The following is an 18,638-nucleotide window of genomic DNA, read 5'->3' on the forward strand; positions in this document are numbered from 1 at the left end:
TCTTATTTGTTTCCTAGTTTCAAGAATTTTGTTTATCATTGTCTCTTTTCTTGTTTTCCCCATCTCTGTGATTTTTTTTTTTACCTTAAAAAAAAATCACTTTGTGCCATTTTGTGAAGTTTCAGTAAGGAATGGAAGTAGCCATGTGTATGTTTAATTAACTGTCTTTACCAAGAAGTCTTGCAAAGTTTTTTAAAATGAACATTCCATGCTGATGAAGACACAGTGAAATAAGTACAGTGCTGGTATGGGGACCAATAACTTCTCTCTGGAAAGCAAAATTGCTGATTCATAACCAAGAACCTAAAATGTTTATAGCTTTCAACCCAACAATTCATCTGCTAGGGTTCTAGACTAATGAGAAGAGAATTAGCATCCTAACAATACTGAATCTCCACATTTATTCAGGTCATGTATCAGTTCCCACCTCCAGTACATTTTCTTCTCAAATCTATCCCTACTTAGAGGCAACATCAGTATTTACTGCTTGTACTACTGCACTGGCCCCCATTACCAACCACTAGAATTGTCTTCCCCAACCAAAATGCAAACCTGATTATGTAATGTCCGTGTTGAGAACCCCTCACTTGAATCCCCGTATCTACATGATAAAGCCACGGCCCCAACAGGCAAACTCTTACTCTTCCTTCAAGTGTCACCACTTCTACAAATGCTTCCCTGACCTCCCCCCCCGCCCCCACTTCCTAATGACCCAGTCTGTTGTTCTTTTGTAGCACCTCTAATATTTTATTCCAGTTGTTTACTCACCTTTGTCCTCTACTCAACTGCACATGACTAAAGGCAGGGATTAGTTTATTTGCTTTAAGGGTGCTGACCAGAGGCCTTGCACACAGAGGGAGTTCTAGCAGGATTTGCTGAATGATCTAGTCCCAGCCTTAATTTTATAGATGTGAACACTGAGTCCCACAGAAGCCTCAAGTAGCAGAGCCAGAAATAGAACCTAATGCACCCTCATTTTGGCAATGTCACTTTACTGTTTCCTATGCAGTTTTTTTTAGAAAGCTCTCTTCACATTCTGCAGCTATTAAAAAATGACCCAAAAGTCCATCAACTGGTGAATGGACAAACAAAATGTAGTATATCCATACAACATAATATTATTCCACCACAAAAAGGAATGAAGTTCTGAAGCAAGCTATAACATAGATGAACCTCAAAAATATTATGCTAAGTGAAAAGCCAGACACAAAAGACCACATATTATTCCATTTATATGAACTATCTAGAAAAAGCAAATTTTTAGTTAGCAGATCAGTGGTTGCCTGGGACTAGGGGCTGGAATGGAGAGTGACTGCAAAAGTGCACAAGGGATCCTTTTGGGGTGATGGAAATGCTCTAAAACTGGATTGTGGTGATGGTAGCACAACTCTGTAAATTCACTGAATGGTGCATTTAAAATGCGTGATTTTTATGGTATGTAAATTATACTGCAATAAAGCCGTTTTTCAAAAAAGATGGTTATAAATAGTTCATGGTGAGGAAGTAAAAAATCATTCTAGACCAGCACTGTCCAATAGTAATATAATGCCAGCCACATATGTACTTTTTAAATTCTCTAGTAGCCACCACATTAAAAAACTAAAAAGAAACAGGTGAAATTAACTTCAATGTATTTTATTTAATATATCCACAATATTATCATTTTAATGTGTAATTGGTATACAAAAGTATTAGTGAGATATTTCACATTCTCTGTTTTTCATACAATGTCTTGAAATCCAACATATGTTTTATACTTTCAGTACATTTCAGTTGGGACTAGTCTTGTTTCAAGTGCTCAACAGCCACATGTGGCTAGTGGCTACCAAATTGGACAATGCCATTCTAGATGACCAAACTTAACAAAAGAGATTATAAAATCCATACACTGATTACTGTCATGTCAAAACTTATATAAAAAACAGATGGAAACGTAACAAAATGTGGAGGAAATAGAGATGACCTCTCTACTGCCATTTTTTGGAAAGGGGGGATGTTTCTTTTATAATGAAAATACTTATACTATATATCTCTATCTATAAAAAGAAATGGCCTTCTCTCACCAAAGGGGAAGATGGGTGAGGTGGGGGGGGGGGCGTGGCCAAAGATAGCTCTGAGGGACCTCCAGCTGGCTAAACTGCAGCCTGCCAACATGTGAATATGAAAATCAGATGTCCTGGATTGAGGGGATACTGCCAAGTCCAAAGAGCCTGGAGATGCTGGGAACTACCTATAGGAAGGGCCTGGCAGACAGAGGGTGGGGTGGTGAAGCAGCAGCTGGCCAGAGAAGCTGGGGAGCCATGAGCAGGAGAAATGCTGTGGAGGTGGTAGCAAAAAAGTCTGTGATAAAAGTTTTTTTAAAAAGAGATTAGAATTGAATGAATATATATATATATATATATATATGTATGTATGTATGTATGTATATATGAATCTTAGCTGTCTGAATCCTTAAGGAGAATCCTCTTCTACTCTTACAATTCTCCTTGACACTGTGGGAAAGAACTGATGCTGTGGGTCAGGAAGAAAGGAGTCTGAGGAAAGGTCAGACCCAATGTCTACTTGTGAAGAGCATAACTTCAAGGGCCCTTGGTCATTTCTATATCTTGAGCCCACTAATTCTTAAACGGGGTGATGCAGAGAGGGAAAAGGAATGCGTTTCCTCTAATTCCCTAGATATCTCAAACCTTGGTTAAGTATCACTAAAATGCATAATAAAAAGTATTACTCATAGGTTATATAGTATAGCAAAACAAGCTGAAGGCAAGAAGAAATTCAGGTGAGAACCACTGACCTACTGTACAGATGACCAGGGATTTCAAGGAGATATTAATTCAATATGTACTGACTGCCTACCATGTCCCACGCACTAGACTAAGCAGCAGGGTAGCCAAGGATGGTTTTGGGGGGACGGGGTTGAAAGGAGTGGGGAGGAGTAGCAGCACAGAATGAATAAGACTCAAAGCAGAGGTGGAAGATGTACTCATTCCTGTTTCTACAGGACTGCTGATCAGGTTATTTTAAGATCCACACCAGAAAACTGGCTGATACTAATCAACGTTAGAAATTCCTAGGAATATAAAGCCCCTTATAGGTAAGCCAGGATGTATACCCAGGGTGGGAGAGAAGTCCACAGAGAAGGAGAATAGGACAAGTCAGGACTCTGGGTTCAGCTTTTTTTTTTAAATGCTGAAAGATATTGGCACTTCTTTTTTTTTAGGTTACTTCCCCCCACCCCGTCCCAGCTTTATTGAGATATAGTTGACATATAACATGTTGGTGTACAACATGTGGATTTGGTACACTTATATATTGCAAACTAATTACCACCATAGAACTCTGACCTGTTAAATAAGTAAACAGACCTACCCACTGCTCCAAGAAGGGTCACAATATGGAAAGTATAGCAGAGACTGCTAGTTGTCCCCCTATATTCATTCTCACCCTCTTTCTTAATAACATGACCTCCAATTTGTAGCTGGTACATGACCATCCTTAATAAAAATCAGATTTTCCAGTTTTCCTCACAGCTAGATGTGGCCATGTGACTAAGCTGTGACTAACCGGAGGTGAATGGAAATGATGTGTGCCCTTAAGAGTAAGGAGACTTGTCTTGCCCAGTCCTTCCTCTATTTCCCTTTTCCACTGGTGGAAGCCATCCCTAAGGTGTTGCCCTCAAACATCAGGCCCAGAGGGCTCACCATCACACTGTATCTCTAACCACTATTATTTGTCAAACCTATAGCCTGATTAAGATAGAATAGGACTGAGAAAGGGGCAGGGGTAGATTCCAGACAATCACCACCACCACCACCACCACCACCACCATCACAAAGGACACCACTAACTCATTCCTACACCTTGCCCCTATTTCCTGGACACTCACCGGCACACCATGGGACATGAGGGTGTTGGGATTCATGAGGGTGACAAGTTGGTGCAGAAGGTCAGGCTGGCTATCAAAGAGCTCAGGTGTCAGCTTCTTCATCACCTCTTCCAAATGTTCTGCTGCAAGTGAGGGTACCCCATACCAGGTCTTCGGCTCACCCCTGGCCAAGCAGAAAGGAGACATGTAGAGTGGACACACCTATGGTACTGAAGGAGCCCACCCTGACTGCTTCCCTGGCTCTCCAGGACCCCACTCACCAGTGGAGGTAGTTAATGGAGTAACTCCAGTGATCCTCAATATGCCAGCAAAAGGCTGAGAAGACCATGCCCACATAGAGCCAGGGCACCTTCATGCCGGAGATATCTGCATTGATGTGGCACAGTACGGACTGCTCCAACACCGGCATCACATTCAGGTTCCAACCACTAGTAGCATACTCCTGTCAGGTCAGGTATTTGTGGAAAAGGGATGAGAGTTTTGCTAAGGAGCGGGGAGATCTTTAGCCCAGGGAACCTTAATTTTGAGGTCACAGACCTTTCTGAAACATCTAAGAAATAATATAGGTGTTCTTCCCCCTGCCTCTGTCAAATGCATACACACAAAATTTCAATTCACTTCACTTTACTTCAATTTTAGGGAGGTTTATAGATGTGCCCACCCACCAAAATATCTGCAAGTTAAAAGCCCCTGCTCTGGACCAAAACGCACCCTTCCCTTGATACAGGCCTAGGGCCTCATTATTTCCTGCACTTACAATCCCAGTCCCTGAACACTTCTTATGAATGAGCCAGGCACCCTGCCAGGTACTTCATATACCTTCTCACTTAATTCTTATAAAATTTGTAAAATGGATACTATCCCCATTCTACAGACAAAAAAACAGCCAATCTCATGACTGGAGATGCCATGCCAGATACTAGGCTGTGTTCTTTACACATATCATCCCATCTACATCTCACAGCAACCATATAAGGTAGGCATAATAGTCCCCATCCTATAGAGATACTGAGTCTTTCAGATACTAAACGACTCGCTTAAGTCACACAGCTGACATAACCATGAATCACCTACTCACCTCCTCCTCAGGGGTTAGGTGCCGCTTACTGTCACTGACGGGGAAACCGCTACCAAATTCTTTGGAATGGATGTCAGCCCCATACTCAACAGTCACATCTTCCTCGATGCTATTCACCAGCCGCCAGAATTCCTTCTCCACGAGTTCTGTGGGCACCATCTAAGGAACAGGGGTAGCAGATGACCGTGGCCCATCATATCCTGGCCCCACTGACCCAGGAGAGCTACAGACCATCAGGCACCTATGACCCTAGCCCTGACACTACCCCAGCCCTCCATCACCTACGTGTACGGGCATGTTGAAGTAATCGGCTTTAAAGGAGTCAGCCATCTCGCCAAAGCTCTGCAGAGTGTATTCCCGGGTAGCCTGCTCAAAGCCAAAGGCTTCGGGGGGGCGCTTACACTCCTGAAACCCAAAGGAGAACATGTCACCAAGGCAGAGGCAAAGAGGTGGAGAATCCTCAAAAGCGGAGCTGGAATATGGGGTAGGAGTCAGGAGGGAGAACAGCCCTAGGTCTGTACTGAAGGCCCCTGAGGCAGGTCTCACATCACAGCTCTACCTTTTCCTCCTAGCACTTGAGCACAGTTAGTCTCTTCATTCCCCACATGCACTTCTACCATGCTCTTGCTCTTCTCTTCCTTTAGGACTTTACTATCTAAACCATGGGCTCTGCCTTAAATATGCTACCCCATGCTCTTCTGCCACTATTTTTTCTCTCAAGATAAAATGTGAGTTTATACAGGATGCTTAGAGAAGTTTTATGCCCAGACTGGAACTACAGACCTGGGAAAATGACACTGAATATTCTAGTAGCTTGGAGGATGGGAAACGAAGGCACCAACTCCTAGTGTCAAACCCCACACTATTCCTGTTCTTTACACTGTCTCAGAAGACAGGACGTGTGTCTAACTCACTTTGTATCTATGTTCGTGGTTTTAGATGAGAGATGTATGTACCCCAGTCAGACACACCTTCTGCTCATGTCTGAAAACTAAATGTCAATCTGGTCCACTGGCCCACAACCACTTAGAGAAGAGAGCCAAGTAGACCTGACAGTCTTTGTCTATGATACTTTTGGTATCCAAACTCCTCCCTAAAGGAATCCCCACCACTACCAAGGCCATTATGCACTGCCCTGGTCTCTTTCCTCATTTGTGTGTGTCTAGTGTGTGTGCATGTGCACACCTGGTCTCTATGACCACAGTTGACAGGGCAAGAAACTGTCAGTGTCTACTCTCCAGAAACCCAGGGAGAGATGTAGACAAGCACCCAGAATTTGGATCAAGGTAGGAGGCTCATGAAATGGAACTGGAAGACTTCCCAGGCCTCTTAGCCCTCACTGCTGCTTCAGCTGCTCTCCTCACTGCCTCTCTTGCACTAGGTACATTATCCCCATGTATCCTTACTCCTGCACTCCTCCATCCCCCAGTCTAGAAAGCCTGCCCACCTCTTGTAGTTAAAATCTACAACACCGCAAACCAACCTAATTATCACAACAGAAGGAAAATACCTAAATAAATATTATACCCACATGATGGACCCCCTACAAGGAAAAAAAAAATCATACCCATGAATAAATTTAATAATACAGAAAAATGATTATAAAGTAACAAATGAAAATATACAGTAAGATCCCAAACTTGTTAAAGATAGTTATATATACGCAACAACGAAAAGATGAGAAGAAAATATACCAGACTATTAACAATGGTTGTCTCTAGGTGGTGAGATGATAGGTAATTTGTCTATTTTCCAAGCTTTCTAAAAGAAACAAAGAATAAAAAACTTGGAAATCAAAAGAACATTTTTTTTCATATTCCTGTCCTCCAAATCTCATTGCTGACACCTTCCCTGATTACTACCCTTAGTCACTTTCCTGTCCTCTGAACTTCTACATCTGAATTTCTAACACACAATTTAACATTTGATTATATGTCATCACATATGATCTGTCTAATCATGACTCTCACCTCCCCAGGTGGTCTGAGAGCTCCCAGAGAACACAGGTTGAGTGTCCTCCTTTTCTTTCTCCCAAAGTTCTGCCCAACCTAGCCCCACCCCAGGGACCCAAAACACAAGACTGTGGCTGAACTAGGAGGCTGCTTTCAATAAGACCGGATGAAGGAAGGCAAGGATAGCCTATGAGGCAGACATAGACTGGGGCTGGGAAGTCCTTACCGCCATGACACACTTTGGGCACCGCCAGACACCCTTGGGAATCTCAGGCAAAGGAGGCAGCAAGCAGAAGATGTGGTAGTTGTCATCACAGCCATCACACAGCAGGAGCTTGTCATCCTCATCCCCTCGGGAACACATTCGGCATACATATGACTCAATCTGCCAGGGGAGGGAGGTAACAGTTCATTAACCTAAGCCCTGTCCAGCCTTTCAAACATCAGACTCCTCCAGACAGCACCCTAGTCCACAAAGATCTCCATTAGAAACCCACCTTGCCTGCTGGCTGGATCATTCACGGCCCTGTACAGGTTAGTCATGCTAGGCCTGGAATTTAACTGCATGCACGTACCACCTCCCCAAATAAACTAACTGTAGAGCTGTGACAGCAGAGTCTTTACCATTCAGTCCTGAATCCCCCGTTTTCATTCATTCAATAAATACTTACTGAACACTTATGTGTTCAACATTATGCTGAACTCTTCAGTACAGCAATAAATAAGACATGGCATCTGCCTTCTAAAGGCATACAGTACTCCAGAGGCACAAGTTCATAAAAATTAAAGGGCAGTGTAGAAACTGCCAATAGCAGCCCGTAAAAGGGTACTATGGAAACCTAAAGGAGGAAGCACTCGAATCAGCTGGAGATAAGGAGGGACAGCCTTGAGAAGAACTTCACTGAAACGGTGACACTTGAAACTGACTGAGACCTGAAGGCAAACTGGAATTTGGCAATGGGGCAGAGCACAGGGGAAAACTCTTCCAGGCAGAAGAAACAGCATGTACAAAGGATGGGGAAAGAAAGCATGGCACATCTCGGGAAAAAAACAAACATACCTACAAGTAGTTCAGTGTGGCTATAGCAGAAGGAGTAAGGTGGGCAGTGCTGGGGAATGAGGCTAGAGGTCTGCAGGGACTGGATCATGCATGATAATGAGGAGCTTAGCCTTTATCCTGAAGCAATGGAGAGGGAGTCTCCTCCTCTGCACCCTTCCAGCACTTCATGTTGACAGCACTTGATCACCCTTTCTTGTTCTTTGTTCCATGTGAGTTGGCCTTGTTTCCCCAATTAAGTGAGCTACCTGAGGGCAGGGCCCACCAGGCCCACTTTTCTGCTTAATGCCACCTGGTCCAGTGCCATGCTGGGGAAATGCTCGTTGAAGGGATGAGAAGCAGAGCATTAGGAAGTCAGGGCTAGGTCCTTACAAACTGGGCATTGCTGTGGTTCCTCCGCAGCCTCATGGTCATCTTGGTGCAGGGCTCTGGGCTGTGACTCAGCTCCTCCTTGCTCTCCAGGAAGGTCTTGGGTGAGGGTGACTCCACCTTCACGTCCCCACCTGACTCCTCCTTCACCACTATGGTCGGGGGGCACTCGGGCCCTTCCTTATCTGGGAGAGAGAAGAACGGCTCTAAGGTACAAGTCTGAACAGTCGCGGCCCAGGCTCCTCTCCCCTGGTGAGGCCATTCTTCACACTGCCCCAGCCTGTCAGGCCTCACCTTTTTTCCGCAGAGTCTTATCCTTGGCCATGAGGCCCAGGCCCATCATCTTGGGGCCTGCCCCATAGATCTGAAGCTTCTTCAGCTCAGGATTCTTTTCAATGTCTTCCTCTGTGGGTTCCGGCTGGGAGGAAAGAAGGAAATGAATCAAGACTGCTATCTTGGGCAGACTGCCCCATCCTAAAAGAACGACAGCTTGGACTCTATCACGTGAGTTCATGCCAGGGTGGAGGCATAGGTGGGCCCAGGCAAGAATTCAGATTGCTTTTTGGAGACTGAGGGTAAGTGAACTCCCTCCTCATTCCTCTCTTGGAATGGAATTAAGATGGGATCTCAGTTTTCCAACTGTAAAATGAGAATATTAACTCCTACCTCACAGTTACAAGGGGGTTTGAGGAAAACATATATAAAGAAATCTAAGTATCTGCATCTACCAATAAATGGCAGTGACTAATATGATCTGGTAAATTACATGCTTCAGTGAGCCCAGGGACAGTGTCTATCTTGTTCTCTGCTGTATCCCCAATGCCCAGAAGAATGCCGGCACATAAGCTTCTTCCTGAGGCTAAGATATAGTTATAAGGAGAAAAAGAAGAGTTCTTCCCCTATGAGCAGAGTGAGTCAGGAAAGGAACAAGGCAGGCAAGAACACCAGACATAGGAAAGATATTATACAAACAGATCAAAACCCAGCTCAGAAGCTCAGCTGAGAGTAGAGGAAGAGCAAGAGTGAAGCCAGAAAGAGGCACACTACTGCTCAGAACTCAGAGAACCAAGAGAAGGGAGAGTGGAACAGGGAAGAGAACCTTGGTCAGAGGGAAGGAAGAGGACTCTCTTCACCACCAAAGCTCCAAGTTAGAAGAAGGGAAGTACTCACATCAGGCTGCAGTCTCTTGGCTCGCCGGCCATAGCTGTTGAACTTGGAGGGCTGCACAGACTGTCGAAGGGGGATACTGTGGGGTTTGTATTCCTTGTCCTTCTCCTCATTATCAAATGGACGTGTGTTGCACTGCTGGGGACAGGTGAGGGGTAAGGGTCAGGGCATGGGGCCCCAGCTCCCAACAGCAAGGACTTCCCTTTACCCTCACCCAATGGCAACCAAAGCCGTGGTTTCATGTACCACGCCCCCCGCCACCCACCCAATAGGCCCTGCTCAACTGGCCACTGACACCAGCACACACTTTGGGAATTCTTCTCATGCCTCTGCTTATGCCATCCCTCCTTCCAACCATCTCCCCGCAACCATCTCCCCAACTAAACCAAACTCCATCTCTTCCCAGACCTCTCCAGGTCTCCAGTCCACTCCACTGAACCAGTTCCATTAAGAGCAAGTGTGGAAATCTGCATCTGGCAAGGGAAAGCCTACTCCACCCCGGCTCGGCATCCTTACCACCAGGTTGGCTCCAGACTGGTACATCTCATAGGGGTAAACGATGCGTTCATAGTGGGAGCGTAGCAGGGAGCCAATGTTTTTGCCTGGTGGGTAGTTGAGGCGCTGGGCCACCCGAGCCCATCGACGGTCCTTGCAGATGGCTTCGTAGCCACCTTCCTCCACCACGATCTGTAAGGACAAGCAGGAAGGGACGTGGATGTGCTGTGTGTATGTACAGAAAGGACAACGAGGACAACTCCAGCCCCTCACTTCACTGGAGGCTACCCCCTCCTACCTCCACCACTCAGACTCAAATTGCAGCCAAGAGATGCTGAGAAGTTCTGATGACAGCTTGTGTGCTACCAGGCTGTGCCCCTTCCACTGTAGCCTAGAGATCCAATATCCAAACCAAGGTGGCCCCCAGAGTACCAAGGATATTAAGGTGTGGGGTGGGGAGGGGTTTGAGAAAAACCTGTTCTTACTTTGCTGAGGCTGTAGAGGTCCAAGATCCGCCGTTCTACATTGGGAATCTTTAAGGAGGAGCCCTGGATTTCCCAGAATTTGGCAATCTGATCCAAGTAGTTCAGTTTCACTCTCGTCTGGGCCTGGAGAAAAAATGGCTCAGAGAGGCTGGCCTCCCCCTCTACCTGACCCCTATCTTCTGGCCTAATCTTAGGGGAGGAGAAGGGATGCAGAGCAGCCCACTACCCAGGGCCTCTCCCAGTGAACTGGATCCCCAACTCTAGGTAGCACCTCGCCCACCTCTCTTATCTTTGCCACCTTCCAGGCAACAGGAGAAGCCCAAGGTCCCAAAACAGAGCAGGTCGAGTCATAACAGCCAAAGCTTTACATATACTCTTTCTCAATCTCCCTGACAGGGCTGTAGAAGTATTGTCATCTCTTTTTTTTTTTTTTTTTTTTTTTTTTAATTTTTATTTATTTATGGTTGTGTTGGGTCTTCGTTTCTGTGTGAGGGCTTTCTCCAGTTGCAGCAAGCACGGGCCACTCTTCATCGCGGTGCACGGGCCTCTCACTATGGCGGCCTCTCTTGTTGTGGAGCAGAGGCTCCAGACGCGCAGGCTCAGCAATTTTGGCTCACGGGCCTAGTCGCTCCGCGGCATGTGGGATCTTCCCAGACCAGGGCTCGAACCTGTGTCCCCTGCATTGGCAGGCAGATTCTCAACCACTGTGCCACCAGGGGAGCCCTTGTCATCTCTTTTACAGAGAGTCCCTGCTTCCTCAAGTCACACAGCAGGTACCACGAGATTTGAGTGTCAAATAACGTAAGTTTTTGCTTTTCCTCTGCTAATAATTTGCTGTATAGTCTTGAGTAAATCAGTTCTATTCTCTGGACCCGTTTTCTGATTATGAGGGAAATAAAAAACTGCCCAGTCCACTCACCCCAGAAGGGTAGACTTATGAGAGGAACAGTGAATGCCCTCTGGAACTCTGGAATTAAATCTAAGCTCTAGGCATGTTTCAGAGAATGCAGGCTCCAAAAGAAAACATTCACCTCTTCACATGCACCATGAAATTTGTTCCATGGTGGCTGAAGGGTGAGAGTGCATGCTAAAGATAGAATGGCCTAAAGAACTGAGATGGTGTACCAAAGCAGCACTGGCACCTGGCCCACCCAGGAACCAATGTGGGCCAAAGATTCTAGGAACAAGGCATGTACCATGCTTTCCTGAAATCTCAGTGACCCAAGAAGGGCTCCCCAAGGCCCCAAGTCTATAACCACCTCACCCTAATCAGAAGGCCTAGTTCTAGGGAGAACTGGGTAAGTCATTATCATTCATTACCTTGCTCTGATCCCATTAGGGGGAAACAGGGACAGTTCTTTCACAGATGAGGAAAAGTAAGGTCTATTTGTGGGAAGGAACATCCTATGGCTCCTTTGCTATGAGAATCCCTAAGGGGCCAGGAACCCTACTCCCTCCACCTCAACGCCTTAGCTTTCCAACCTTGGCCCATCCCTGCCCCTCCCCCTCATTAGCCAGCACTCTCTCTCTCTAGAAAACCTGTCCCTGTCCCATGGTAGGCTACACACCTTGTCCTAGCTATACCCCAGCAGACCTGGTCAGATCCATTTCTCTAAGGACCTTGTACCCCATACAAGAGATGATTTTTGCCCTGACCAGAACAGCACCTAGACCGACTCTAGAACAGTGATTCTCAATGAGGGGCAATTTTGCCCTCTAGGGGACATTTAAGTAATGCCTAGAGACATTTTTGGTTGCCATAACCGGGAGAGGGTACTATGTGGGTAGAGGCCAGGGATGCTGACAGACATCCTACAATGCACAGGACAGCCCTCCACGACAAAAAATTACCTGGCCCAAAATGTCAACAGTGCCAAGGTTGAGGAACTGTGGTCTAGAAGACAAGTACGCTTTTAGGTTATGGGTATTCGGTTGGGCCTAATAGTCACCCCCACACCCCCAGACATCTAGTAAGGCTTGAGGATACATAATAATGAGGGAGAGGAGTGGTAGCATACCTCTACCCTACACCTTCCATGGGAAACTCCAGAACTTTACCTGGAACTGGCTTGAGGGCATCTACTCTCATTGCCCTGGGGCATTCTCAAGTCCTTAGTGGAGAACCTCACCTTACCCATGCAAAGGGCCTAGATTTCCTGTATGGAATATAAAGGAGAGGGAAAAGCCTACCTGCCTGACCCTCTGTCCAAGTCTGTAACCATTCCAGCTTCCTCACAGACCAGTTCTTGCATTGTTCCTGCCCATCCACCTCATCTCCCACCTTACCAAGCACCATGGAAGAAAGGTAGGAAGCACAGGGCTGTAGATGAATTGGATAGATGAGGACACATTCAGCTGGCCAAGCAAGAAAGGGTCTCAACCAGCCCCATATTTCTCTTTTGTTGACCCAAGCAGGGTGGGTTAGTTGACAGGGGAGCTTCAGAAGTAGCAAACCTTTGTGGAAAAGGGCCATCCCCAGCCTTGGGGCTATCAGATTTGGGATGCTAAATGCTCCTGCTCTTGGTTATATTATTCAGAGCTCAAAAGCTTCCTCCATGCCCTCCAGGCAATTTCACAGAAGAGAGAACAAAGGCCTAGTTAGGTAAAGTACCTTAGACAGAGAAGGTAGGAGGGAAGTGGGATCAGAGCTCAGGTATCCATTCTCCCAACCCCACCACCAGTTGCTAGTCATCTTACCTCTAGTTCATTCAGCCTCTGGATTCGGGGAGTAAACCTGAAGTTGTCCACTTCTACAGCAAAGGGTGGCTGCCAGTCCTGAGTGGGTACAGAGGAGAAAAGGGAGTTGGGTTATTCCAGCATAGTGCAAGACCAGAGGTGCACCAAAAGCAGCTCAGCACCCCATTCATGCCTTCCCAGACCTCTAGCCACGTCAGACCTTTTAACCTGGCAAACACCCAACCCATACACACACAACTCACTACAGGGCTTTAGAAGCCCCTCAAGTCCACACCCAACACCCCATGCACATACCCTGGGAAATGTCTTCAGAGTCCCTGCAACAGTACAGAGTTAGGATTTTAAGAAATAGAGAGATGGGGCCCAAAACAGCTGACTGCAAACTCTCCCTATGCCCATATTAACTCCTCATCCCCTAGGCATAGGACACACAGTCTGGAAGTACTGGAAAGCACACAGGATCTGGAGTCAGAAAACCTGGGTTCATGTTTTAGCTCCACTACTTACTAGCTAAGGGATTTTACCTTTCTGAACCTGTTTTCTCAACTGTAAGGTGGGAATATGAACTTCTGCCCTGGCTTCCTCATAAGACTGATATGAAAATTAAACTGGTTTTCAAATGAAAATGTTATTCAAAGGAATCATCATTAAGATTTGAAATCTAAGGCTGACCTCACTACCCAATACATATGCAGAGTAGCTCATCTCCAATTTGGGCAGGATTTAAAGGTTTGGGCCTTTAGTGTCTGTTCTCTCAGTTTGAAAGGCCTGAGATAGACACTGCAGGGAAGAGCAAGGAACAAGGAGCAAGAATTTGCAATACTCACCTGGTCAGAAAGGCTTCCTGTGGGTCCTCTCTCAAACACCTGCCCAGTACAGGAAGAGGCAGGGGAGGAAGTGGGGAGGGGTGTCCTAAGTGCTGGGATGCACCACTGACTGTGGTAGCAAAGATTGGGAGGATTTGGGGAGAAGGAGGGAAGTCAGGGAAAGATAATGAAAGTGGGGGAGACTCTGTCCTGCCAAGTCGGAGCTTGTTGTGTCCTGCCCAAAGGGCAGCTGTGAAGAGCCTCCTCCCCAATGCCCGCCTGCCCCCCCCCGCCCCCCATGCAGTCCTTTCCTCCTCAGAACCCTGGCTCCTGCTTGAGTGGTGAGAAGAACCTCGAGTAACCTAGACCAGTGCCCTCATTTAATGATGGAGAAAGTCAGGCCCAGAGAAGAAATATGATTTCTCCAGAATCACATGCTGAGTTAGTGGTAGAGCCAAGACTAGAACCCCTGTCTTCTGACCTCCGGTCCAAGGCTCTTTGCACTACACCAGGCTACGACTGTTCACGCACACGTGCATACATATGGAAGCAGGGGAGGAGGACAGTAAAAGAGAAGAAAAAGCTGTTGGCCTCTTCTGTACACACATTTTGAGAAAAGGGGCCAGGGACTTCCCTGATGGTGCAGTGGTTAAGAATCCACCTGTCAATGCAGGGGAATGGTTCGAGCCCTGGTCCGGGAAAATCCCACATGCCGCGGCGCAACTAAGCCTGTGCATCGCAACTACTGAGCCTGTGCTCTACAGCCCACGGGCCACAACTACTGAGCCCGCGTGCCACAACTACTGAAGTCCGCGTGCCCTAGAGCCCATGCTCCGCAACAAGAGAAGCCACTGCAATGAGAAGCCCGTGCACTGGAATGAAGAGTAGCCCCTGCTACCACAACTAGAGAAAGCCCGTGAGTAGCAACGAAGACCCAATGCAGCCAAAAATAAAATAATTTTTTTAAAAAAAGAAAAATACAGAAAGGAGCCAGAGGACTCATACTTGCATGCACACATATTCCCCCCGCCAAAGCAGGTAGCAAACACATGGGACTCAGTGAAGCAGGGGCAAAAACAAACAAACAAACCCAACAACGACAAAAAACCCTCAAACTAAAATGATATGGCTCAAGCCCAGACAAGCTCCCCATGCCCTCTTGCTTCCCATCAGTAGGGCACTCCCCTCAGCGCAGGTAACCCAGGCAGAAAGGTGCTCAAACCCCAAACTCCAGGCACCTTTCTTTCCTGCTGAATCAAGTTCTAGATAAGAATAAGTGCAACATCAAGCAACCTGACAGGAAATGGCAGAACTGAAATCCTAGAGCAGGAGCTGTGCATGCAACAGATAGCTGGGAAAGGTTCAGCAAATCTCCCTGCCTGGCTCTCCCTGGGACCTACAAGCTCCCTCATCCTGCCTTCAGTCCCATACTCCCATGTGCCAAATACTCACTACGTCATGATGGTGATAAAAAGGTGGGCTACCTGATGCAGGAAGCAAGGCCCTTCCAAGCTCCCCTGCGTCTACTCCAGTATACCAACACTCTCCTCGCACCCATCTTCCCCAAGAGTAGCAGTCACCTGCCTAGCAATTCAGAATCCAAATGGCCCTTCAGGCAAACCTTCAATTTCCAAGCACCCACCCATACAAAGGTTCCCACTCTGGGTCCAAGCACCACTTGGGTGAGTGCTTTAAATTCCAGCCAGAAGTCCAGGCTGCCTAAAGGAGGCCTAGGAGCAGCCCTACCGGAAGGGAAAACACAACAAAAACCAGAGAGAGCCAGGTCTCCTGGATTAGAGGGAAGTACAGTGTTGGGGTAGAGAAGAGAAGCATAACAAAGGACGGCCCCCTGCAGGACAGACACACACACACACACACACACACACACACCCCAGGGTCATGTCACCTATCCCACCCCTGGACCCCCAAAGAAGGGGAACAATACCTGCACAAGGCCAGGCTGCCCCAAGAAGTCCAAGATAGAAAAATGGGATAGAAAATTCAAGCCTCAACTACCCCTTTTGTCAGATATGCCTCTTTCCCACAGGCCTGCCGGGCCACTTCAGGGAGTGCCTCCTTGATGCTGCCCAGGACTCCAGCCTCTCCTTTCTGCTGGCCTTCCCGACCTCTCACTACCCACTGCCACTTCCTCACCATGGACAAGGATACCTCAGAGATCTGTGGCCAAGCTCCAACAAGGAAGAAATTAGCTTACCCAACACCTCCCAGAGGATCCATCTGAAACCAGCCTAGATGTATGGCTGAACACCAGAAAGCACCAAGTTGAATAAGGAGGCCTATGGTGCCCTCCTCAGGTGGCAGCAGGGTTTCCCATTTGGTTTCAGCCAGGAGACACCTACTCAAAAATACCCTGTTCCAGACAAACTCAATTCCTGCCCTTGGAATCCCAAGTGGTGACTGAACAACGCATATCATCATTTCCCCTCCATGCTAGCAAGGTGGCAGCCTATCCTAGCCCTTGGGGGACTTCTCCTGGCCTGAAGCCAGGCCTAGGAGCAAAGATATGCCCTTTGTTGCTGACATCTGGGAATCAAGGGTTCCAAAGGAGGCAGACTTCCATCCGTCCATTCTGTTTCTGGGAGTCCAAGAATATCCTATCCTCTGGGACCTCTGACATCCTGGGACAGGTCAGAGTAGAAATCTTCTGGGAAGGACTCATATACCCCACCCCAAACTGACTGGTCCAAGACTCTCCACAGAAGTCAAGCCTGGGCGGTGATGTGCAGGAAAGGCCCAGATATTGCCTTCGACTAGGAAAAGAAGGGAACAATTCCCTGAACCCATCTCAGGGGAGCCAGATAGAGCCTGTGAGACTGATTTCCTGACTGGTTTACCAGCCCAGAATATTATCATAAATGGACTGGCCTGGCAGGGTGTGAGTAAATATGAGTCAACCCACATAGGAGCAAACCAATGACCACATCAAACACCTTTGCAGTCACAATAATTACCACTTATCTAGTGCCTACTACACACAGACGCTACCTAGTTTAATCCAATTCTCGAAATAACCATTCAAGGGACCCATTTCACAGGCTCAGAGAGATTACGTTACTTGTCCAAGGTCACACAGCTGGTAAGCTGCCGAGTGGAGTTTTGAACTAAAGTCTATCTCCCTTCAGAGCTGTGATCTTTCCATTACACCACACTGCCTGCCTGAAGAGAAGTGATGCCAGTAAATGGGAAAAAAGCCTTATTTAGGGCAGCCTTGACCTAGGTGGTTTGGGGTAACCAAGAGATGTGCGGGGTGCCTCTCCGTGAACTCTCCCCGGGGCCACTAGGCATCCCTGTCTTGAACCTTACTAGGAGTAGTTCTGAAGGGCGGGGTGGGAGTTGGGGGGTGGGGGTGGGTCTCCGACTTAGGGCCCTCACACCACGAAAGGACCCCTGGCCCCAGCACCCTTTCTCCGACCCGCGTCGCATCCACAACGGTCCCAGCCACTCCATCTCCCCACACCTCGAGCTGCCCTCCGCTCCAGACTTCTCCGCCCGCTACCCTAGTCCATCATCCCCGGCCTGGTCGCCGGCGACCACCAGCCCAGGGCCTTACCGCGGGTGGGCGGATCTTGCAAATGCCCGACTTCTCGGCGATGGGCCTGATTTTCGCAATGTAGCCGAGAGGATCTCGGAACTCCGCCCAGCTAGGCTCGAACACCGGGCACTCCGGCGGCGGTAGGAAGTCGTCAGACCCCGGCTCCATGGTGGGCCCTAGGACTGGAGGGCTCGGACGGCCCTTAAGGACTCATGGCGGACGCCGCTGTATGAAGCCGAGGCACTGCTCGGGGACTAGGCCCTAAGCAGGGCGGCCGCCGCCCGCCGAGGGCCCAGGGGGCGTGTAGCTGCCGTGCTCTGAGAGGCTCAGGCTGACGTTACTGCTACCACCTCTTCGTCCTGCTCCGTTCCTTCCAAACTCTGCCGCTGCCTCCCAACTACCGCAGCCTTCAACACCACAGTTACCTCCCAACCACCGCGGCCTTCATCGCCGCCGCCGCCATCTTGGTTTGTCAGCGTCTCCCCCCCTCCCTTCACCACAACAAACCAGATCCCTCCGCAGGGTGTCCCTTCCGAGCCTCGTATAACGTGCGTGAGGCCAAGCCCTAGGGAGCCTTCATCCCGTGGAGACTGAGCTGAATCGGCAGGCGTGGGTTTCCTATCAGGAAGCAGGAACTCAAAAGTGCTTCCCAGACTGAGAGCAAATAGTCCGCCTCAGCGGCGGAGGAACAAAGTTGTAATTAACTGCCGGATCCTCTTTCCGGATGGACCGGCGGTGCACGTTTAAAGGCCAGTGTTGCGCATGCGCATTATGGAGACAGACCGGAAGAGGAGTTGGCGTTGGTGGGTGGTGGGTCCGAACTGGCACCCCCTCGATGACCTCAGCCCTGGCGCGAGCCCCGCCCCAACACGCTCTCTTTCTCCCGGGTCTTTCCGGTGTGGGCTACAGAAGGCGGCTTCGGGTGCCTGATTGCAAGGGACCCTTATGCAGGCCCGCAGATTAAGAGAGGCGTACACAGCTCCCAGCTCTAGGCGCTGATACCTCTGGGGCTTTGAACGAAGGAAGTCGGGATGCTGCTCCCTCCCCGGGGATTGCGGATTTTTTGAATCCTGGGTCCCGAGGAGAGGAAGAA

At 48.2% G+C, this 18,638-nt stretch overlaps 1 protein-coding gene across 15 annotated transcripts in view; it reads right to left on the reverse strand.

The window, feature by feature from the left end:
- Positions 1-18,237, reverse strand: part of KDM5C (lysine demethylase 5C) — a 32,101-nt gene extending 13,864 nt beyond the window's left edge. For 3 of the 15 annotated variants that reach the window (XM_036839674.1, XM_036839664.1, XM_036839658.1), the window contains exons 1-12: positions 17,564-18,168; positions 13,187-13,264; positions 10,490-10,612; positions 10,026-10,196; positions 9,513-9,647; positions 8,637-8,760; positions 8,346-8,527; positions 7,143-7,301; positions 5,250-5,369; positions 4,965-5,123; positions 4,147-4,328; positions 3,887-4,049 (exon numbers count right to left, since the gene is read on the reverse strand). In XM_036839674.1, the coding sequence (XP_036695569.1) occupies positions 3,887-4,049; positions 4,147-4,328; positions 4,965-5,123; positions 5,250-5,369; positions 7,143-7,301; positions 8,346-8,527; positions 8,637-8,760; positions 9,513-9,647; positions 10,026-10,196; positions 10,490-10,612; positions 13,187-13,264; positions 17,564-17,713 (1,746 nt within the window). In that variant the 5' untranslated portion in view covers positions 17,714-18,168. Of the gene's footprint in view, positions 1-3,886; positions 4,050-4,146; positions 4,329-4,964; positions 5,124-5,249; positions 5,370-7,142; positions 7,302-8,345; positions 8,528-8,636; positions 8,761-9,512; positions 9,648-10,025; positions 10,197-10,489; positions 10,613-13,186; positions 13,265-17,563 lie in introns of all 15 variants that reach the window. The other 12 variants (XM_036839667.1, XM_036839659.1, XM_036839663.1 and 9 more) reach the window with 10 other exon arrangements.
- Positions 18,238-18,638: the final 401 nt, after the last annotated feature.

This window comes from Balaenoptera musculus, chromosome X, assembly GCF_009873245.2.
Source record: "Balaenoptera musculus isolate JJ_BM4_2016_0621 chromosome X, mBalMus1.pri.v3, whole genome shotgun sequence".
Taxonomy (NCBI): Eukaryota; Metazoa; Chordata; class Mammalia; order Artiodactyla; family Balaenopteridae; genus Balaenoptera; species Balaenoptera musculus.